This window comes from Heterostelium album (genome assembly GCF_000004825.1).
Source record: "Heterostelium album PN500 unplaced genomic scaffold PPL_scaffold6, whole genome shotgun sequence".
In the NCBI taxonomy this organism is placed as follows: Eukaryota; Evosea; class Eumycetozoa; order Acytosteliales; family Acytosteliaceae; genus Heterostelium; species Heterostelium album.
This window is the reverse complement of record NW_008805068.1, coordinates 1,299,091-1,322,594: the sequence shown is the minus strand read 5'-3', so window position 1 is coordinate 1,322,594 and position 23,504 is coordinate 1,299,091. Positions and strand designations below refer to the sequence as shown.

At 30.8% G+C, this 23,504-nt stretch overlaps 9 protein-coding genes and 1 non-coding gene across 10 annotated transcripts; 4 read left to right on the top strand and 6 right to left on the bottom strand.

Annotated features, from left to right (window-relative positions):
• Positions 1-524: 524 nt before the first annotated feature.
• PPL_07090 (uncharacterized protein) lies at positions 525-731 on the bottom strand (the record flags this gene model as incomplete). Its single annotated transcript, XM_020577936.1, has 2 exons — positions 525-613; positions 689-731. 2 exons carry the CDS (start codon positions 729-731, stop codon positions 525-527), a joined length of 132 nt encoding a protein of 43 aa, XP_020432384.1.
• Positions 732-948: 217 nt separating this feature from the next.
• On the bottom strand, positions 949-1,957 carry PPL_07089 (NAD+ kinase family protein; the record flags this gene model as incomplete). The annotated part of the gene is made up of 3 exons (XM_020577935.1): positions 949-1,173; positions 1,255-1,652; positions 1,744-1,957. 3 exons carry the CDS (start codon positions 1,955-1,957, stop codon positions 949-951), a joined length of 837 nt encoding a protein of 278 aa, XP_020432383.1.
• Positions 1,958-2,046: 89 nt separating this feature from the next.
• Positions 2,047-2,610, bottom strand: PPL_07088 (uncharacterized protein; the record flags this gene model as incomplete). The annotated part of the gene is made up of 1 exon (XM_020577934.1): positions 2,047-2,610. The coding sequence occupies one exon, from the start codon at positions 2,608-2,610 to the stop codon at positions 2,047-2,049; it is 564 nt and encodes a 187-aa protein (XP_020432382.1).
• Positions 2,611-2,910: 300 nt separating this feature from the next.
• On the top strand, positions 2,911-3,621 carry ybl1 (YB-like 1 protein; the record flags this gene model as incomplete). Its single annotated transcript, XM_020577933.1, has 4 exons — positions 2,911-2,967; positions 3,056-3,141; positions 3,243-3,361; positions 3,440-3,621. 4 exons carry the CDS (start codon positions 2,911-2,913, stop codon positions 3,619-3,621), a joined length of 444 nt encoding a protein of 147 aa, XP_020432381.1.
• Positions 3,622-4,750: 1,129 nt separating this feature from the next.
• On the top strand, positions 4,751-7,953 carry idhC (NADP-dependent isocitrate dehydrogenase; the record flags this gene model as incomplete). The annotated part of the gene is made up of 6 exons (XM_020577932.1): positions 4,751-4,818; positions 4,907-6,001; positions 6,092-6,169; positions 7,161-7,396; positions 7,503-7,527; positions 7,926-7,953. The coding sequence occupies 6 exons, from the start codon at positions 4,751-4,753 to the stop codon at positions 7,951-7,953; spliced, it is 1,530 nt and encodes a 509-aa protein (XP_020432380.1).
• A 967-nt stretch (positions 7,954-8,920) lies between these two features.
• On the top strand, positions 8,921-9,598 carry PPL_07085 (transcriptional coactivator p15/PC4 family protein; the record flags this gene model as incomplete). The annotated part of the gene is made up of 1 exon (XM_020577931.1): positions 8,921-9,598. The coding sequence occupies one exon, from the start codon at positions 8,921-8,923 to the stop codon at positions 9,596-9,598; it is 678 nt and encodes a 225-aa protein (XP_020432379.1).
• A 144-nt stretch (positions 9,599-9,742) lies between these two features.
• Positions 9,743-11,321, bottom strand: PPL_07084 (Gfo/Idh/MocA family protein; the record flags this gene model as incomplete). The annotated part of the gene is made up of 5 exons (XM_020577930.1): positions 9,743-9,936; positions 10,023-10,468; positions 10,547-10,950; positions 11,019-11,132; positions 11,196-11,321. 5 exons carry the CDS (start codon positions 11,319-11,321, stop codon positions 9,743-9,745), a joined length of 1,284 nt encoding a protein of 427 aa, XP_020432378.1.
• Positions 11,322-12,208: 887 nt separating this feature from the next.
• On the top strand, positions 12,209-12,289 carry PPL_07083. The gene has a single exon. It is a non-coding gene; the product is annotated as a tRNA-Leu (tRNA).
• A 48-nt stretch (positions 12,290-12,337) lies between these two features.
• PPL_07082 (uncharacterized protein) lies at positions 12,338-17,037 on the bottom strand (the record flags this gene model as incomplete). The annotated part of the gene is made up of 8 exons (XM_020577929.1): positions 12,338-12,412; positions 13,144-13,237; positions 13,303-13,334; positions 13,423-13,956; positions 14,014-14,247; positions 14,316-15,547; positions 15,581-16,529; positions 17,023-17,037. The coding sequence occupies 8 exons, from the start codon at positions 17,035-17,037 to the stop codon at positions 12,338-12,340; spliced, it is 3,165 nt and encodes a 1,054-aa protein (XP_020432377.1).
• A 985-nt stretch (positions 17,038-18,022) lies between these two features.
• PPL_07081 (protein phosphatase 2C-related protein) lies at positions 18,023-21,934 on the bottom strand (the record flags this gene model as incomplete). The annotated part of the gene is made up of 2 exons (XM_020577928.1): positions 18,023-19,863; positions 19,927-21,934. 2 exons carry the CDS (start codon positions 21,932-21,934, stop codon positions 18,023-18,025), a joined length of 3,849 nt encoding a protein of 1,282 aa, XP_020432376.1.
• Positions 21,935-23,504: the final 1,570 nt, after the last annotated feature.

Genomic DNA, 23,504 nt, shown 5'->3' with positions numbered 1-23,504 from the left:
ATATTTATATACTCTTATCCCGACATTATATAGTTTTAGACTACTACTATTTATTCAAATATAGAACAACGAAATGATAACATAACAAATACCGACATCCAATCAATGTATTGTATACCATTACTTTCATATAATACATATCAAATCATTATCAGCAAGCTCGAGCTCCAACAAACAACAATAATTATCACAACAATGTAATATTATCAAAAACTTGTAATAATATTATTAATATTAGAAATATAAACTTATACAAAAAAGGATAATAAATAAAATATAATACAATATCAACCTCACCAAATTTGGTTGGTATTCTTCTTTTTCAAATAAATTCATTTTATTATGATCATCGCGATGATGATGATGATGTTCTATTTACAAATGTTGTTTTTATTTGTTTATTGTAATTCAACAAAAGTTAAACATCTAGTTGATGATGTTCTCTCTTTTTATGATCGGTTTATAAATGATTTTTAATACAATTCAGTGATGTGTGCGCTGCTGACCATATCTATCTATTTAATTTATTTGAAATAATCCTTTACAGTGTTGATAGTCTTCTCAGTCTTCTTCTTAATGTTTGGAACATCATAGTTTTGTGTTGCATATACACCTTAAATAAAACAAAACATAATCAATAAGTAAATGTGTCATATCAACAATAATAATGTTTGCATTAATTACTTACCACCAATGAAACCAACAGTAAATACAGCAAGATTCTTAAACATTATTTAGTTAATATTGAAATCGTAAATTATAAAAATAAGATAAAATATGAAATTGATTAATTGATTGATTGAACAAGCACTTGCTATGATTATTAAATTATGTTTTTTTTTGAATAAAAAAAAATAAAAAAAATAAAAAAAAATAAAAATAACAATTAAATTTTAATTAAGATGACTAATCTCTTTGACATTTTTATTTGCAATCAGATGATCATAGTTAATTTGCTGATGTAGTATGTACGCTCTGATTCCAAATGCTTGATTTCTCACTCATTTCAATTAGTTTGCCATTGCCATGTACCCAATCGGTTGTCTCATTGGTTTTGTTAATGGTCAACAATGGATAGTATGACTTTTTGATGATGATATGCTCTCCCTGTTCCATCTTGATCGACCGAGTACCATCTAATGTAGTTGTAAATGATTTACCTTTTTGTGAAATCTGTTAAAAGTTATCGTATCATGATTAGTAAAAGAGGAGATGTAATATAATGACATTGATAATAATATTATAGATTATTACATTTAACTTTAATACAGAATCATCTGGTAGCAATGCTGGTTTCGATGATAGTGAGCTTGGTGCAATCGGTGTTATTAATATACAATTTATACAGGGGTGTACCATTGGACCACCGCACGACAACGAGTAGGCTGTGGAACCGGTGGCAGTGGCGACGATCAGACCGTCACCAATGATATCGGTGAGCATATGACCGTTGATCGTGCAATTGATCACAGTGGAGTGTGGATTCGAACCACGATGTATCGTCACTTCATTCAATACCTGGAAACTCCTCGATGGTGTATTCGTTCCAAGTTGTTGCTTATGATAGATATCACACATCAATCTCATTCTATTGGTGCATAGGAAATCACCTTTTATAACATTGTCCAATGCTTCTTGATAATCTTCAACATCTATATATTATTCAATATTGATCAATTCAAGATAATAAAGTAAATAAATGTTATCTATATTTGGTATTTATCTATATATATTTATACATACTGAATGGCATTAAGAAACCAAGAGTACCCAAATGGAATGATATGATTGGTGGTACATCCTCTTTGAACAGTGAAGATACATGCAAAAGAGTACCGTCTCCACCTAGAGTGACGACAAAATCAACAACTTTTCCTAGGAGATGACTCTCCTCCTCTGTATATGTTTCGATATGTGAAAGTTCCGATGCAACATTTGGTTCTATCAATACTCTCATGTTATATGTCTGTTTAAGCCAACTGAATCATCATCATCATTATTATCATAATTGTTAGTCAGCAGATTATTAACATTATACATAAAGCATTAAACATACGTAGCAATTGTATTTAACCATAAAGTAATACGTTTATCTTTATGTTTCTTTACTATTAAAACAGTTTTAGGTTGTCCATCCCATTTGAATCGTGTTCTACTACCCTCTTGATGATTGATTCCGCTGGGATTGTTGTTTTCACGTAATATCTGATAATTGATTCTCGAAGGTATACTTGATAGTTTTAGAGAGTTGTTTTGTATCTGTGATGATGATGTTGTTGTTGTCGATGTTGTTGCTGATGTATTATTATTATTCCGATGATTCAACTCATTACCAATAGTACCAGTTTGATTAAGCATTGAATTGCTATTAGCAAAGCTGTTTGTGCTTGAAGTACTGGCATTATTTTTAACAGTGGTAGTAGTTGTTGTATTAGATGAACTATAATGTAGTTGCTGTCTTAATATATTAGAATCATTTGAAATCAATATAGAGTGGCTACCTTTTGACAATGTTGTTGCTAACTTGTAGTTGTTGTTGTAGTGACATTTTGAGGCTACCACTCTAGGCAATGAAGAAGATGCCAATAAAACTATTGATCTTGATTGCATTTGTTGATTGCTATATAAATAAAGGTGTTGTTAACTATAGGACTGGTGATATTATTACTTAATATGTTATGCCTGAATTGTAATTTTTTCAAGACAATGGTAAATTAAATTTTATAAAATCTTAAATAAATTTTTGTCCAATCATTGAAAATCATTTGGGGTGAAAGCACATCTGCCGCCAAAAAATAAAATACAATAATAAATTTAGAGTGATCGATTTATGTTTTTTTTTTTTTTTTGAACAACATTATAACATATTAGAATCGCTATTTATATTAAAATATTCTAGAAAGAAACAAGATGTCAGAGAACTCTGATTTACCAAATGCTATTTTGGCAAGAATTATAAAACAAGCTGTATGTAACATTAAATAGTATATCTATAGTTTAAAACATTAGAATCTGAATAAACTTATTGTTTTCTTAACTGCTTATTTGACTATAGTTACCAGAGAATGTGCAGATTGCAAACGAGTCAAAGTTGGCACTGGCTAAAGCCGCTAAAGTTTGGATACATTATTTAACTGCTTGGTATGTTGGTTTTGACGAATCTTGTTTAAGTAGTTGTTAATATATATTTCAATATTAATATCCTTACTTTATCACTACTAAATAATAATAATAATAACTAGTTCAATAGATATATGTCAAAATGCTGGTAGATCTACATTATCGGGTAAAGATGTTATTGCTGCCCTCGATGAGATTGATTTCTCTCAATTCATAGAACCATTAGAAGAGTTTATTGCAGGTAGAGTTATCAAGTTCATTATTATTTTACTTGTTTGATCATTAATTACTAATCCGATAACAATTAAACCATAAATAGTTACAAAGAAAGAAAAAGAAAGTAAAGAAAAAGAAAATAAAGATAGTAAAGAGAAAGATACATCATCAAAAGATAAAGATAGCAAAGATAATAAAGATAAGGATAGCAAAGATAGTAAAGATAAAGATACAACCTCAACCTCAACTTCAACTTCTTCATCAACATCCAAAGATAAGAAATAAAAAACTTGTGTGTATATATATATATAAAATTCATTGATAATAATATGTTACTTCAATATGCAGAATCACAATTTAAATTAAAAAGGGATAGTTAGAACAAAGAACACTCGAATACTTTTGATTTGGGATTCAACAGTTTCTTTTACCATTAGAAAAATGGGAAATTTCATTATCGCCGTAAGTCAATGACTCACATTACATTGCCCGATATTTATTCAACCTTTCAAATTTAATAAATAAAAAAAAATGAAAAAATGAAAAAAATAAATAAAAATAAATACTTAAATAATAATCTGTTAAATTGTTTGTATGTTTCTTGTTTATTTTTAATTTAACTGTTACTCTGGTCTGACAGACCTTTATTCTATTCATATGAATTATTAATTGATTGATAAACTATAAAATAGATATTCTAGAATTAAGTCTGTGATGTTTGTTTTGTTTTGTTTTTTTTGAAAAATGTGGGGATAAACCAACATTGTTATCAAAACATGATAGATTTCCATTTATGTGTGGGACTGTAATCAAACAATACATCATTCGATAGTGTTGGAAAATTCAAAAAAAAAAAAAAAAAAAAAAACCAAATCTATTTTTGTCAAATTAAAATTATTTTGTTTTTTTTTTCATTTTTTTTTAATTAATATCTTATTGAAAATAGGTTATTTAAGTAAAGTAAATTCGAGTTAATAGTAACAAAAAAAGTCAACTAACAGTTAACACACATACAAACCTATCTCTATCTATCTTAAACCCACACCAACCAAACACTGTAAGTAAATATTTTATATAACTATGCAACATCAAGCTACAATTAAAAATACATACGATTCGAATCTTTGACAAAAAGATAATAATAAAAAAAAGAAAAACAAAACAAAAAAGAAAATAAATTGTTAACAATTGGAAATTTACTAAACATCAATCTCCACCTTTGATGACATAATAATTGTTTTAAAAATTAATTAATTATTTAATATTGAAATTTATTTATATAGTTCATCTTAACAACATATTTTTTTATAAAAATCTTTGCTAATTTTTTGATTTTTTTTTTTGTTTCATTTTTAGTTTTTTTTAATTATATTTCGGAATTATAAATTGAAATCAGTTCAATTAAATAAATAGAATGATGGCATCAAATAAGATTAAAGTTGATAATTATGTAGTCGAGATGGATGGTGATGAAATGACAAGGTATGCAAAAACAATAATGGAATATCACATCATTGATTTGTTTCAATAACAAATTTAATTAATATCTATTAAACAAACAACCAAACAGAGTCATTTGGAAGATGATCAAGGATAAATTGATCTTCCCATTCTTGGATCTCAAGATTGATTACTATGATTTGGGTATGGAGCATAGAGATGCAACTGACGACCAAGTTACCATCGATTGTGCCAACGCCATTTTGAAGCACAACGTCGGTATCAAGTGTGCCACTATCACACCGGACGAGAACCGTGTCACTGAGTTCAACTTGAAGCAAATGTGGAAGAGTCCAAACGGTACCATCAGAAACATCCTCGGAGGTACTGTCTTCCGTGAGCCAATCATCATCCAAAACGTTCCACGTCTCGTTCCAGGTTGGAAGAAGTCGATCGTCATCGGTCGTCATGCCCACGGTGACCAGTACAAGGCCACCGATTTCGTTGTCAAGGGTGCCGGTAAGTTGGAGATGACCTTCACACCTGCCGACGGTTCCGCCGCTCAAAAGTTCACTGTATTTGACTTTAAGGAGGGTGGTGTCGCCATGGGAATGTACAACACCGACGAGTCGATCGTCGGATTCGCCCAGTCATGCTTTGAGTTTGCTCTCGACAAGAAGTGGCCATTGTACTTGTCTACAAAGAACACCATCTTGAAGAAGTACGACGGTCGTTTCAAGGATATCTTCCAAGATATCTACAACAAAGAGTACAAGGCTAAATACCAAGCTGCCGGTATCTGGTACGAACATCGTTTGATCGACGACATGGTTGCCTACGCCATGAAGAGCGAGGGTGGTTTCGTTTGGGCTTGCAAGAACTACGATGGTGATGTTCAATCCGATTCAGTTGCCCAAGGTTATGGTTCACTTGGTTTGATGACATCTGTTCTCCTCTGTCCAGACGGAAAGACTGTGGAAGCTGAAGCTGCCCACGGTACCGTCACTCGTCACTACCGTGATCACCAAGCCGGTAAGGAAACCTCTACCAATCCAATCGCCTCCATCTTTGCCTGGACTCGTGGTTTGGCTCACCGTGCCAAGTTGGATAACAATCAACGTCTTGCCAAGTTCTGTGCTGATCTCGAAGCTTCCTGTATCGAAGCCGTCGAGCAAGGTAAAATGACTAAAGATTTGGCTCTCTGTATAAAAGGTTCTTTGGATAAGTAAGTTACAGAATTCTAATGAAAGTTCTTCGTTTGTAATCAAATGTTTAATATATGACTAATCAATTTAAATAACTTTTTTTTTCATAGTGTTAAACGTTCTGACTATTCAAATACTATTGAATATATCGATGCTGTTGCTGATATCCTCCAAAAGAAATTAAACTTGTAAGAATAAACAAAAGATTGTTATAAAGTTGCGCAAATACAAGAATGATATATTGGTAAGCATTAAATAATGGATATTGGCCGATTATACGAGTGATGATCAAGCATGATAGCATCATTTCAAATGAACAAGTCCAACAACCATTTATTTCAAAACTACCAAACTTATCATTAATAATAATAACTTTATACATTTAAATCTACTATTAGGTAATCTAATCTATTATTCTTCCACCATTTTTTTTAAAAAAAAGATCTAGCAAACTTTAAAAGTGTGAAAATCCTAATTAAATAAAAAATGGAATTGTTAGTAATAAGTTTAAACTCTTTTTTTTTTTTTATTCAATGTGACACTCCAAATTGAGGTGATGAAGTCAGTGATTCAAATAGTCACATTGCTGTAGAGTGGTAAAATTAGTATCGTCTAGTCCTATTTGATAAGATTTCTCTAAATATATCTAATATCTGTTTCGAAAAATCCTTATCTTTCTTTCCTTTCTATCCGAACGGATTTGGTTTCCAGTTCCTCAAGTTTTTCCTTCGATAGACCATCATCGCTCAAGTTGAGGATGTCCAGTTGGTGTTGTAATCTGTCCATTAGTAACGTAATCTGATGCTGTGAGATGTCAGCCATCATTTCATTTACGGATTTGGTGGTCCAGTTCATTAATAGTGATAGTTCTTTATATGGAAAAGTTGTAAAAAATAAATCAATAAGGAAAATCAATTTTTGAGTAAGAAAACCAAGAGAATTGTATAAAGTCAAATAGTGTAATAGTTTTCAAATGGGTCTTTAATTTGAAAGTTTAGTTTATATTGGTAGTTGGATCAATTAATTAGGTATTCAATCAATTTAATTAAAGTATGGATTAAAAAATTTAGTGATTATCTCAATAAATAAAGTAATATGATAATTTAGAGATGAATAAAATAATAGATTTTATTACATAGATGGACTATATACACAATTTACCAACCGTGATGCTTGAAGTGGTGGACAACTTCATGTTCGAATTGATGACCATGGTGACCGTGGTGGATGTGTACAACATGACCGTTGTGGAGAACGGCAGCTGAGTGTCCGTGGTGTTTCTTGTGTTCATATTCCTTGTGAGCATCATGTTCATGATGATGGGTGCTGTGGTGCAAGTGACCGTCGTGATGCCAATAAGTTACGTAGTGGTGAGTCTAGTTATAGTAATATGTTAGAAAATCATTCTTTATATTGTTATTACCTACACAACAATATTCATTATCATTCTACCATATTAAAAATTTATGTTTGAAAAAAAAAAAAAATTTTTAGTTCAAGAGCACATAAACTTTTCAATAGTAAAAGAACAAAATGAAATCTTGAGGTAAGAATGAATGTTTAAATTATATATTTACCATTTTAAAAATTTATATATATGTTTAAGATTAATTGAATGAATTTAATGACCTAAAGTCTGGTCATTAAATAGGCTATGGTAACCCACAGAAAAAAGATTAATATTAATTCAAATTAAATAAAATCATGTGATTTTAAGCTATTCCTAACAATCTAAACCCCAACAACATCACAGAGATGTTGAAACCCAAGCACACAAGAATACCCACCTTCATTTTCATAGTTTTTATTTTATTTTAAATTGTGATTCAACTTGGTGGTAGGTCATCTGACGGCATCTATGATGGTTAAGTCATTCCATGTCTCAAAGTTTTTATCAAAATATCCTGAAATGAATCAGTTTTTTTTTTTTTTATTAACTTTTAGTTTTGCAAAAAAATCAAAAATTGTCTAAAATCAATTTTCTCAAAATATCTTTTTCTTTAACACTCCAGAAAGTTGATCAACCATTCCAAAAAGAATGTGGTTAACTTTTTTTAAAAAAAAATTTGCAAAATTAAAAAAAATAGTGCAGTATGAGGTTATTTTCAGTAGTCAAGGTTAACAATTTCCTTTTAATTATTATCTTTGATTTATAAAAAGCAAATCAACATTGATCAAAATAAAAGAATCACTAATTCATTATGCGAACCCGATTTATCTATTTGGAAGTAGTTACGGGTTGTATTTGTTGGAGTTTGAATAAAAAGTTTGCAATACTAGTTTATTTCAACTGCTTTTTTTTTTGTTTGTTTGTTGTGTGTTTGATTTTCAATTCAAGCCAAAATCAGAAAAGAAATCAATACTTTTATTTTAAAAATAAATAACAAACAAATAATTTGTCAAATGGCTAATTGCACAAATCAAAATCAGTTTTAGTTTGAACATAATTATTTTTCATTTATTACTTGTATATAATACCATCAAAAAAAGGTTGGAAAATTGATATTTTAATGACCATGAAAAAAAATTGTAAAAACAATGATTGATTTGTCATTAAAAATCATTAATCTAATCTTGGGATTCAAAGCTATTTTACAAAAATCAGATACCATTAAAACACGTCATCTATTCGACCTTATGATATTTATAAAAATATCGTCAAGATTTTTAAAAATCTTTTTGATCAGTGTTTGATGATGTCACAAACCAAACATTACAATTTTTTTTTTTTTCATTATTAGTTGATTTGAGTTATTATTATTACTTGATTTTAACTATTAATTATTTATTTTTATGAAACCTTGTTTTTCTTTGTTTGATTTATTGAGTTTAGCAATGAATTCATGTTGAACTTCACCAAAGTGAAATAAAAGTTCACTTTTTTAGTTTTGGTCGCTTTTTAATTTTTTTTTTATATCTGTATTATTTATTGTTATACAATGTTTTTAAGTACCTCAAGAATTAAGTTTGGGAATGTATATTCCTTGGTATTTAGGAGATCATATGTTATCACTTCGAAATCTACTGCCGATATACTCAAGAAGATGAAAGAAGATGAGCAAAAAAGATTACAAGATCAACCACAACAATCACGACAACAACAACAACAACAACAACAACAACAACAACAACAACAACAACAACAACAACAACAACAACAACAACAACAAAAGCCAAAAATAACAATTAATAAACCTTTAGATTTAATAAACACAGAGAATAAAAAGAATTATAATCAAAAGTATCCATACAAAAAGAAAGATGATACATTTTATAGTGGTGCAAATAAATCAAAGATTGAAGATAACATATTGAACTCAATAGCAGAGGGAGAGTTTATCGATCTAGGTAATAAAAAGAAAGTATCGATATCCACATACACAGGTGAACCTCGACTCAACATTAGAAGCTACTATGAATCAGTGGATAATGGAACAGAAATACCAACTAAAAGAGGTATTACTTTGAGTAGAGAACAATTCAACATCATTTTAAACAATGCTGATAAGATCAATGAATGGTTCGATAAACATGAATCTGAAATTGCCAATAACCCAAACAACAATAATAATAACAACAACAACAACAATAGTGACAGTTTTGATAATCAACAATGATGTATGATCAAAAGATAAATAGCTTATAATAATAATAATAATAATAATAATAGTAGATATATATTTATTATAATAAATAAATTTATAATCATTACAAAGTTTCATTTTAATACAATTTGTGTGTATGGTTGGTTGATTGATGTTTTAATCAATAATAACTACTCTGTTCTCAACTCTAGATTGTTCTGCTTTGAATACAAGAGTGTGGGAGAGAAGAGTATCATCTGGACCGGATAGAATTTGAGTTGGGTCATTCTTGGCAACTGCATATACAAATGATCTCATTAAATAGTAATCTGCACAATTATGACCTGTCATCTTTGTATTTGTTACAATTTCTAATGAAATATATATAATAATGAATATTAGTTATATATAAATATTAACTTTGATTGTTGTATTATAATTAATAATATATTTTTACCTGGTTTGAATATCTCTTTATCACCCATCTTAAAGTCATCCCAAATGATTGTGTGACCATCGCATATCAGTTGACCATGACTACCGTGAATTCTTGTTTTTCTCTCACAGATCTCTTCGGTGAAGGCAACCATCGAGAAGGAACAAGTCTTTCCACCTTCAAACTCCATGTTTACAACTTGTTGATCTACAACATTGTTATCGCTCTCGTAGACACAAACACCATATTGTCCAGTCTCCAATGATTCCCTGACATTCTCGATGGTCGGTTCTTTCGAAGGTACCAAGCACTCCCTCTTGTAAGGGTAGAGAGTCAAATAGATGGTCTTTGCACTGTATGGACACTTGTTATTGATTGAACAATCCAAACATCTCTTGGCATTACCGGCTTCCTTTGGTTTACCTTCCTTATTGAAATGTGTTAATGATCCAAACGATGATACTTTTCTAATTGATTAAAAAGATAAATAACGTTAGTTCAAACATGTATTAACAAGTTAAATTTCAGTTATAGGATATACTTACTTGCACTTTGAATTCATAAAGAAATGAATTAGATCAATGTCATGACAAGACTTTGCCATTAGCATAAAGGTGGAGGTATCGTCACGCTTCCAGTTACCTCTGACGTAGGAGTGTGCATTATGATAGAAACCGACGGGCTCTAGATGTTGAATGTTCAAAACCTTACCGACATAACCCTCGTCAATCAATGACTTGATCTTCAGATTGTAAGGAGTATATCTCAATACATGACACACTGCAAAAATAACATTGTTATCCTTGGCTGCTTTTACCATACGATTGCAGTCGTCTTGACTGACAGCCATTGGTTTCTCTACCAAGATATGGTATCCTTTATTTGCAAATGCAATAGCAGGCTCTGCATGTAATTGGTCAGGTGTTGCAATCAAAACAGCATCTGCAAACTAACGTGATATCAATTAATCAATTAATAACCTTGTTATTAATTATCAATGAGTATGATGATGCTTACTTTATCTAATTTAACAATATCTTTCCAATCTTCAAATCTGAGATTATTTGGCAATGAAAATGAATTACCTAATTTATCTCTTCTAAATTTGATAGGATCACATACAGCAGCTACCTATTGAATTGTTGTCAATAACATGTTATTGGTTATATATATTGATTATAGATTGTTAATTACTTTTAATCTTTTAGGTTTTTCTAAAGCATACAAAGTGTAGACATAACCTCTGCTTCCACAACCAATAACAATTAGAGACACTGTTTTGGCATCATCAAACTTTGTTTCATCATTATTTGAATTCATTGTTCTATCTTATATTATCTTGATAAATAAATGAAAAGAAAGTGAGAACAATCTATTTAAATAATCAAAAGTTGTTACTCTGGTTTTGTGGTCAAAATTTATTTTAAAAAAAAATGTAACACTTTGATTGTGTAATCACATATAAAAATGGTAATGAGTTCAAAATATTTGCATACCTGCAAGATGTTTGCAGACCAACAATGCAAGCCAACAATGCAAGTTACCATTTTCGATTCAGAAAATGTTTTTCAGCAAAGATATTAATTATTATATTATAAAAAAAAAAAGAAAAAAAAAAGTTAAATAACATATAGGTCGAAAAGATATTTTATTTAATATGTTGAAACAAAACTGAATCGGTACATTCTGTTAATTGTATTCCGGAGCAAATAATAAATTAATTTCGCAAAACTTTATTATACAAGCAAAGAAACAATTGTTTCTTCTTAAGATGAAATCGTAGGTAAGTTCTGGAAACGCCTTTTCACACTCAAACATACATTGTTCTTGACATTGTCCATTTTTCTTGATCCATGGTATTAGTGAGCTTACATGATTAATAAATAATATTAAAAAGATAAAAGCTAAAATATTTACTATCATAGATTTGTTTTTGTGGAACATTATATTACAGTTTATATCTATATTGTTATTTTTTTTGAGGTATTTCAATTAAAAGTAGAGATACATTTGTATTTTGTGTGATCAATCAAAAATTTCAACAAAACTATGTGTATTTATAATAGTACGGTGTAAGATACCTTGTATAAGAGGTTTTGTTTCCTATTGATTCGAAAACCATTATTATTTGAAATATTTTTTAATAATTAATAATGTTAATAAGTTTAAATATAAAAATATTAAATTTTAAAATTTGATTTCATAAAGCAAGCTTAGGAAAGTGGTTAAATCCGCTAGACTCAAGTTCTAGTCCGCAAGGTTCGGGAGTTCGAATCTCCCAGCTTGCACAACATTTTACAAAATATTATACCGCATGCGGACGGAAATCTTTTTTTTTAATCTTCCAAGCCTCTTTGGCCAAGTTGATAATTTTGGATTATTGTGATCTCAGCTGGCCTTCGGCTGAACTGCTCCAAAAATAAAAAACGAACTGTATGGTAGTATCAAGCTCTACACCTTGACTATCAGTAATGGTTGTAAAAAGATAATTTTAAAAAAAAAAAAAACACCTGTTTCTAAAGCAAGGAGATTACAACTCCGTCTGTTTGCAGCAGAAAAATATTTGTGTTTCTATTACTACAGGTAATATTAAATAAAATTATTAATCTACTTTTTATTTTTAAGTTGTATCTCAAATTTTTTTATATCAAAAAACAACAACATTTTGTAAAAAAAATAAGAATCATAAAAAGTCAATAACTTGTATTTTTAATAAATAACTCTAAATTAATTAAATCTTTAAACCAATATCAAAATTGATCAATACCTCCCTCTAAAATATCATTTGCATTCACATTCCTAATATATCGTGGGTGAAAGTGGGTGAAAGTCATGTAAAAACAAATTATTCTATATTTGGAAGTTAGTTTGTCAGTGAAAAACGAAATAAATAAAATTTAATTAATTTTGAAATATATTTTTATTTTTTTTTATTTTTAATGAAAATCAATGAAAAAATGCTTGTACTTGATGATTTTCAATAAAGAATTCATAACAATCATCAGGATTCACATTTTTCAATTATTTCATTAGTTTTTAATAGTCTAATTATTAGAGTTTTTTTGTTTTTCTTAGTTATTATAGAGTTTATAACAGCAGCATAGAAAACATGGGTTTTATCAGTTTTGTAAGTATACAATACATATCTACCTTCTACCATTCTATCATTCGATATACTTTCTGTTGCACTTTGTCTTGTAATATAATCAACACTGTAATAGTTAGCAATTACTTCACTAAATATATTAAACATTAGATTAGTTATAAAACATATTTTGTTGTTGTTTGTATTTTTACTTACTCTTTGAATGCAACTCTATATGTATTATCTTTCTTATTATAATCTATAATATGACCATCCCACCAAGAATAATAATAAGCACTTTCTATATCTTCATCAACACCCATACAATACAGATACTTTTAAAAGAAACTTTGGTTTACAGTTGAAATCTGTTGGAGCAACTTCAATTGACTCTATTCCAAATAAACTATTTAAATTAAAATTGGACACATTGAAATGTTGATTTCGCTGTCTATCTTTCTCTATCTTTCTCAACTCTTCCCATTGACGTCTCAGTGCAGCATGATCACTTTCATTAACGTTACCACTATTTTCCTCGTTGTTGATGAAAAACATGTTGATAGATCGTTCAATTAGTTGATATGTTAGATCTTTTGTTATTTTTTTTGCTTCTGATAGTTGTTGTTGTTTTTCTTGTTCTTCAAGCACTCTTTGTAAAGCATCTACATTTTGTTGCATTAATGTTGATGATTGTTGCTGTATCATTTGTCTTAGTTTTTCTATTCTATCATCAAACATCTTTCTTCTTTTAGATTCTCTGACATCTCTTACTATTGGTGGTGGAAATGAGGTTGATAGATGCTGTTCTTGTTGTTCTTGTTGCTCTTGTAGTTGTTCTTGTTGTTCTTGTTGTTGCTCTTGTTGTTGTGGCTTGTTTATTTTAATCTTGTAACTGTTTGTTGTAAATTGCTTTGATATTCTATTTACTTTGTGGAGATACTCTATACAAAATGTAGCGAATCTCTCCAAGTTGCCATATCTCTCCAAAAAAAATCCAACATGTACAATGAAAATATGCATATAGGTCGATATCTTAATATCAGCAAGAATTAAATTGGAACCAAATTGTGATGACATATATCTCCATTGATATTCTTTGACAGGTTCATCAGATATCATGCAAGATATTAAGCAATGAAGTTGTTTCCAATATTTCTTTATCTATATTTTAATTAATTACATTAGTTTTAATTGTTTTTTTATTTTTTTTAATAAACTAAACATCTTACCAATTCTAACTTATCATTATTATATACAGAATGATTCGACAAGGTCTTAATAAGAATATCTTGATTGATCAAGATATTTATATATTCCATATAGTTAACAGCTGACTGTTTGAATCGGTCATAGAATGTATAAGGCTGTCCATGCAAGAGTGTACCTGGTGAGACCGTTATCAATGTCAGTTTAGCCTTACACTTGAGGAAGTCTTCGATGTCTTTACGTAAGGTTTCATTGGTGTCACATAGCAGTAGTATCGGTTTAAAAACAGTCTTAACAATGGACATGATCATGTGTAACGTGTCTGGTGGAACTTTAGTTGGATCAATGTCAAGACTCGGTTCTGCAGCCAAACCAGAGAAGCTCTTCATTTCGACCTTTGGGTTTTTGGCTTTAGACTTTTCTAGCTTATCCTTGACTCTCTGCCCTTCCTTCCTCATAAGCTCTCTAGTGCGTGGCTCAAAGAATCCAGCAACATTCCCAATTGTAGAATGGTCGATCTTCTCTTGAGTGTCAGGATCCACTTTTCCAGATGAACCAGTACCTAAGCAAGTAGGACACCTGAATGTCGAGTTCCAATGAAATAGACCACCAAGACCCATCACCGTGAGCCAACATTTCAAATCGAATGTGTAGAGTAAGTCTATTTGGTAATATCTATCTTTATAAATGAATATATTATTATTTGATTCTAATTCTTTAATTTCCTGATTTAATTTAGCTAACTGTTGTTTCAGTTCAGAGAAGGTTTCGTCACCAAGATAAACAAGAAACATTAGACCATCGTTGGGAGATTTGAGAACAGGAACTGGCTTATTTATGGATATTGATTGCAGCACACCAATCTCTTGGGAGAACTTGTTGTTCTTATTCATTTTGGCGTTATCCAAACCAATCCTAAATAGCTTTGGTGTTACATCCTTCATCTCACCTTTGACTTCCATTGATACTGTTTCGCCTGTGTCGTAACCTCTTTGTATATCCATTTCTATGACCAATGCCAAGCTGTTTTGAAGTGACAGGTAAGTTCCCACCTCAGATTGTGATAACTCCTTCATGTATTTCGAACTAATCTCTTTAATGTACTTCTTTATTCTAGTAAGTGAATAGTATTTCGTATCGCATTTCATTTCAATGCAATAGTCTTTCCATTTTTCATCTGGAATTTGATAAACTAGCTTGGTTCTTGCCATGTCACGCACAGATATATCTAATAGATTATTGTAAGTATACTTAACTATTACTAATTTATTGAACACTGTTTACTTACCCGTTGTTGCACTCATATTCAATAGTTCCTCAATAGTTTGCTTTTCAGCTTTCCTCTCGACCGCTTTACATCTAACGCAATTTGATTTCTCATCTGGTCGATGACAATGGTGATTGGAACTATAGTGTTGACTAAAGTTTGGTTCATCGACCAACATTCCACAATTAAGATGATCGCATCTCTTCATCTTAACTCCATCTCGGTTGCGCTGAGATCCTGCAAGGGTCTCAACAAAGCATATATTTGCCATCGTATCATCAACTATTGCTTTGTGCTCATCCTCTATGTGTCTCTCTACTGTGTATATACTTATAAAAAGCCTTGTATGTTCAGTACACAACCTGCATCTGTATCTACTGCTAGCTCTTTCATAGAAACTCTCTAAACACTTTTTGAGTTGGAAACTCTTTCGAACTTGTTCTTTTTTCTCCTTCTCGACAACTCTAAAGTGGCTAAAGCAACCATTCTCCGTTGTTGTTGTTGTTGTTGTTGTTGTAGCTGGTCGAACAAAAGGTCGATTGTTTTGGTTTAAAGGTACACCTCCTCGAGCTTGACTATTGGAAGGTAACTGGTTTGGAGTTGTAACTCTGCTATTAATAGGCTGACAGAATTGCATTTGGTTTGGTGGATAACTGATAGATGGTGTTTCCATTGGTCGATTGAATGGTATTGGATTAGCTAATCCACCTATAGGTGGATTGTTCAACAAATGAGATGGTGTTCCTGTTGGTGGATTAGACTGTAATTGGTGTAGTGGATTTTGGATCAAATTGGTTGGTGTAATTTGCAAATTATTAGCAGGCAACCTATTAATAACTATTGGTTGTGTTCTACTATTTCTCATCTCATTATTGTTATTTGAGATCAGATCATCAGCAGCCAACATTGTGTCTGCTAGAGATATTAAGTTATTCATTGTGTAAAATTTAGACTTTTGATATTTTATTATCTATTTTAAAAAATATATCATTAACGATTTCAATTAAATAAAATTTTAATTTAAAATTTAATTTTTTAACCAAATATGTCAAGTTAAATAAAATGAGAGTCATTCTTAAAGGATAGCCATTATTTGAATTTTTTTTTCCTTTTTTGTACTCGAACTTTTTCAAATTTGGTTATTTTTAAAAATTAATTTTAAATTATTAAATTATTAATTTTTTAATCCACAAATAAGAAATCTTGTTTCAATATATAAAAAGATCAATATATATATCATTTATTTAATCTTTGGAATTAAATGTTAAAATCAATGATATTTTGTAGGGTGATTTTGAATATGTTTTGAATTGATATTTTCAAATTCTAATCTTGAAAGATCTCAAAATTCAAGATTTATTTAAAACATTGATTCCCCATATTTATGTAAAACAATTTCAGAGTTTATTGTTATTTTGTATTTTATAAGACGAGTGTTTTTAGGGTTAGATATTTAATTTTACAATTATATAAGTCATTTTTATTTTGAACAAATTGATTAGTAAGAATATAAATCAAATATTGTGTATTAATGGACTTGATGAATTTAAATATCATCAATGAGCCGCAAAAATAGAATCATAACATTGGACATTTATAAATTTATTTTTTACATTAGGTGAAGAAAAGATTTATTTCTAGTTTTTTTAAACTGACTCTATTATTAAAAATTTTTTCTGTTAACTTTAAATAAAATTTTTATTTTATCAAAAGTTTTAAAAAAATTAAATATAATCATTTAGATTAATTAAAATTTAAGTTTAATTGATTGATCAGTAAAAATAATTAATTTAACACTATTAAAAAGAATAAGGTTTATGATTTTACAAAAAATAAATAGTGGTTTATTAATTAATAAATATCCTTTCGTTTTGGAAATGCAATCCTAATTTAAAAAATTAAAATTGAAAAAAATATTGATTAAACCATTATCCATTAGAATAAAGATTTAAGAGCAAATTTTTATTATTATTATTATTCTTCCAATCAAAAGTTAAATGAATAACAAAATTACAATATTTATATTTTTTTTATTACTTTCAGTAGCATGGTCAGATAATTGTTTACAAAGTTGTATAGATCAACATAACCTATGTTATAAAAACAAAATGCAAAAAAATGAATCAATTTGTTATTGTATGGATGGATTTAAACTTTGTGTACCAGAATGTAAATTAGATTTCAACAAACCAAAGTTAATGAACCAATACAAACGTTTTTAGACAAATTCTTATGACAACCTGCTAAAAGCTCAATCTCAACAACAATATTGTAAATACAAATAGAAATAAATAAAAAGAACTTTATATTTTTTTGGTTATACAAATCTTTCAAAATATATATTTTATCTATTAGTTTGATTGATAAAGATATATATTTTGTTTTAAAATAAATTAATATTGATTTATTATAATTATTACTAGTTATTTGTTGTTTTGTTTTGTTTTGTTTTGTCTATAAATATCAATGCGAATAAGGTACTTCATACATAACGATAGAAGAATGATCGGGTTTACCATATTTGATATGTCGAATGCTGTTGGCTAGTTTAGAGTAGTTCTTCTTTAGCGATTGATAGGACTGATCTTTCGAGAGATCTTCGCCACTTCTTTCGATCTCCTTCATCTTGAGTAGTGTACGACTCATCTCCTCTTGGATGTTTCTAAAGTTTTGTGTTTTCTCGAGACAGTGTGTAACGATGGCCTGACAGAGACGGTCACACGAAGCAATCACCTCTGGTGTCTGTGATTTGATGAAATTGGAAATGTTGGTTTCCAACTCCTCCTTGGTGACCTGCTTCTCTTCGTTGACCGATGGATTCATGTTCAAAAAGTTATCGGTAACACCGTCGGATGCGATGAATACACGGTCACCGGGATTCACCAGTACCAGTCCAAAGTGCAGATTCTTCAAGTTTGGTCTTGACTTTTCGTTCTTGGCTTTGGTGAGCTCATCCTTGAGTTCTGGACGTGGATCGCCAGGGTAGTCCGAAGCGTTGTATGGCCACAGACCTTCGTCGCCACCCCACATCCAACCGAGTTGACCACCAGCTTCATTAAAGTTTCTGGTTGGCTTGACATTGGTAATCTCGGTCACCTTTTTCGATGTGCAGCTCCAACGGAACGCCCTACAATCACCGACAGATCCGACCATAAAGAACCACTGACCATCTGTGCTGGCAAGACGTGGTGAGCTTGAGCTGCTACTGCTTACCGATTCGGTAGTAGAGTTACTGGAGGACACCATCGACGATATACTAGAGTTGGAGGGTGATACTGAGAGATTCGATCTGAATGTTCTTGGAGGTGGAACAGGTTTAACTTTTTTAGTAATACTATTATTGTTATTGTTATTTTCTTCAATATTAACTGTACATGTGTTGTTGTCTGACTCATTTGTATTGATATTATTATTATTATTATGTTGTGGGCATGAACATGGTTCTGTATGTGTTTGTTGTTGTTGTTGTTGTTGTTGTTGATCAAAGTTCTCAACGGATGGTCTCGGTGATTTTGGTTGTTGTTGCTCTTCTTCTTCTTCTTGTAATGATTGTTGGGATTGTTCGATTTCTTCTGGTTGCTGTTGTTGTTGTTGTTCCTCTTGCTCTTCTTGTCTTGGAGTGGTTGGTAGTTCAGAGGTGAGTGTAATCGATAGTCTCGATGGTTTGATATCTAAAGATTGAATCTCCTCAAGAATCGACTCTACCTTTGCTGGCAATTCATTGATTGTAATCTCTGGTGGATCGATCTCATAATCCAAAATATTAGAATTTGACACTTCAACTTCATCACTTTCCAATTGATTATTATTATTATTATTATTATTATTATTATTATTATTATTATTATTATTACTATCTACATTATTATTATTATTATTATTATTATTATTTTGACTGTACACTTGGTTGTTGTTGTTTGAATAACTATTCTTCCTCTTGGAGCTATTATCACTGGTATCTACAGAGTCATCGGATGATCTTATTGATGCGGCACCAGATGATGACGATGGAACAGCTAAGTTACCCTTGGGTTTGGGTGGTGGAGGTGGTAGTGGTCTAGAGAACTGTTGAGCTCTAAGATCAGATGCTGCTGGCTTTTTATCTTTGGACGAAGACGATAGATTCTGAAGTATATTCTTTGTTTGACCAAGACAACCAATACAAAAAGTAGTGGCACCCTTTGGTTCAATGTGTATCTCTTTATTCTGGTAGTGTTCATCCTCAATGATTCTCATATGTCCCTCCATAATTGCATTACCAAGAACCGTCAGTAAATCATTGGTTGTAGTTATTTCAATTGAATCTAAATTTATATAGATTTTCATTAGTTATCTATACTAATTTAAAAGATACTATTATAACTTACTTATATTATCAAGATAATCATTTGCACCAAGTACAGACATGGTAGCAGCGCGATGAGCATCTGCACCAAGTCCACTACCATCGGCAATGGTAAGGGTAGCACGTAGATTTGGATGAGACATTGTGGTGAGTGAGAAACAATCGGCAAATGGTTCACCGGCTCTTTCTTTCTTCTCAAAGTCCCACCCGTAGAGTGAGGAAATGACTGCACAACCAAATCCATCTTTGGTTTCGTAGGTTGAGATACTTGGTCTCTCACCTAGCTCCTTTGATTGCTTTAGACCACGTGGTTTACTATGCATAAATGAAGAGGAGCTTGTCGGTGTATTGATGGGTGATGCTATGGTGCCTACGCTTCCAATCGGTGTCGATATGGAAGGAGTGGAAGCTGAAGAGGTTGCCAAAGTCGAGTTTGACTTGTCACTGAGAATGCTACCGGTTGTACTAGTAATACTGCTGCTTACGACGGATGCAGAGTTGCTGGCGATATCGTTGTCGGTGGATGGTTGCTTAGTATTCTGCCTGCTTCCACCCAATATAATGTTATTTGCAAGTATGGGTGTTATCTTTTTTGGAGTAAAGTTGTTGTAGTGGTGACTACCAATGATATTGTGAATGACATTGTTGTAAGCGAGGAATTTAGATTGTGGAATGGCTGGTGTGTTTGTAACTACTATCGAGATGTCGGATGATGAGTTTGGCGAGGATGACAAGCTGTCTTCGTCGTCGGTAAGTGGCTGGTTATCGGACTGCTGTGCAGTTGGTGGTGATGGTGGTTCAGAGTGTGCAATCGAGAGTGAAGGTGAACTTGACATTGGTAAGAACATAACCGATGAATTGGGTGAACAACTCAAAGGAGAACCATATATACTTATACCATTATTGGTATTTAAATTATTGTTTGATCCTGGAATAGCAAGAGTATTACTTGAAACAATGTTGTTATTATTGTTATTATTACTAATAATATTAATATTAATATTATTTGCATTGTTGTTGTTAGAGGTTGTTGTTGAAGCGGAAATAGGTGGAGAGATACTAGTTGGTGAAACATTTGGTGAGAGTCCTGCATGTGAGAGAAACAATGTTGGTAGATACATTCCCTCGTTCTTCTTGTAGGATATCACTTGATTGTAGTAGAGACGATCTCTTTGAATGCTATTGACAAAGTTGTTGAGTGCTCTCTGAATACTTTGAATCAGTAGATACTGGATGTTCTCTATCAGTGTTTGCACTTGTGGTGGTGGTGTAACTTTGTGAATTACATTATTGATAAACGATAAAAAAGCTGGCTGTTGTTGTTGCTGTTGTTGTTGTTGGTTTGATTGTCCGTTGAGTTGTCCAGCAGAAGTGATACTACTGGCGCTCGAAAAAGATTGTGTAAAATTTGGTGAGGAATTCGAAGGTGATCCAACACTGCTGCTACTGCTGCTACTGCTGGCGACGTCGGTCATGACAAACTGGTTGAAAGAATTAGATGGGGAACCGCCACTTCCACCGTTGCAATTTCCGCTGTTACCAATGTTTCCAACGGCCATTGCTGACGCGGATGAAGGCAGTGAGAGTGTGCTCGATGTCGGACTGGTTCCGGGCGATGTCGATAGCGAAGATGTCGAAGATCCTGATCCATTACCATTGTTGCTGTTTCCATTAGCGCTGTTGTTGGTTGACGGTGTCGGAATTGGCATGAATTGTGTTTTGATGAGTCTTGTGTTTCTACCCATGCCCTCGAGCACGATCACATAGACGAATATATGTTTTCGCCACTTTGAGACGGCGGCAAATGGATTGGTGTTCAGGACGGCACTGACACGGTTCGACTCAGAGTCGACACATATATAGATCGCGGTCATCTTTAGATTGGAAAAGAGTGCCTGGTTTGACTCTAGCCATACTTCGATGACGGTAGCATTGTCGTCAATGATAGAATGTTCGACATCGCTCGTTATATTGTAAGAGTTTAGCGCTTTTTTCAGATGTTTGTTACCAACAACACCACCATTTGCCATGTGTGTTGACAGTTGGTTACTGTCGTAGTTTATCTTTAGAGAGGGTGGTAATATTTTGAATTTCGAGGACTCCATCATGATTGTTTTTCAAAAAAAAAAAGAAAAATATAATAAAATTTGTGATGTAATTGGCTGGAAAAAAAAAAGATACCAAACCACTACTACTCTTTAAAGATTCTCTATTATTCCTATTGCTATTATTATTATTGTTGCTATTGTTTTTATTATTTCTTTACCAAGATACTATTTTTTATTCTAATTGTTTCTATTATTATTATTATTATTATTGTTGTTATTAACTTTTATAAACTAATTGTATATTATTAATATTGTAATTATTCAATTTAACATATTGTAATATTATTGTTTTGTTTGCTAAATAAGTTTCTTTTTTTAAAAAAAAGTAAAAATAAAAAGTATAGAAGTAGGAAGGTTTGGTTCGGAAAGTGAAGTAATACTACTAGACTAATCTTGTGTTGATATTATTTATATATATGTATATAAATGGTAATTGGCTAGGATTAAACTAAATTATTTAGGTAAAAATTATTAAAAAAAAAAAAAAGGTTAGATGAAATAATTAATTTTAAAAATCTTTTTATTGATTGTTGATGTAGTTGTGTGTGTGTGTTTTTTATCTCTATGTAATAAAAATCAAAGTTTGATAGATTTTGAGTGTGGGGTGTGTTAGTGTGCTGATTGTTTTGAGGTTGTTATATATTAAAACCGTATTGTATAACAATTGTTTTGATTTGATTTTGATTTTGATTTGATTTGATTTGATTCAAGATGAGATTAAAAAGATAGATATATTTAATTCAATAACAATATATATATATAGCATCAGCATCAGCATTAGAATTTTAATCAGAATAAGAATCAACAACAACAATAATAATTATAATAATGATAATTAGTGGAATATAATTGTTGAAGTACAAAACAATAGAGGATTTATTTTTAAAAGTTGTAAATTCTCCTCAATCTTGATGTGGCAAAAGTAAATGTGGAATATAGGTAATAAATACAACTGTTATTGTTAATAATGCTATTGTTATTGTAGTAACAATGTTAAATATGGACAATAATTTTGTTGTTTGTTTGAATTGTATATATAAGAAAGTAAGATTTTTTATAGGTTGATTATTAAGTTGTCCATTTATTTTAGTTTAATTTTTTTGTGTAGTGCATTTTGGTATTACACTGATTTTATTTTATTTTATTTTTGTTTATAAAATAAAACATGATACTTTATATTTTTAAATTAAACACGTTTTTTTTTTTTTGATATGAAGGGGTTTTTTGTTTGTTTGATTGGTGCTTTATACAAACTTGTTTTTTTGTTTTTGGCAATAAATTTCAGATAGTGGTGTGGAGAATGAATATATATTATTATTTTGTTTCTTAATGAAGATATTTGTTGTATGAGTTGAATTGAATATAGACATTTTTGGAACAATTTTTTGATTTTAACCACCGACAAATTTGGGCAAGATCAAAAGTCCCATCGCCTTTAACAAAAACAATCAAAGAAACATTAACAAATTGGCTATGTGATAGTATAGAAAGA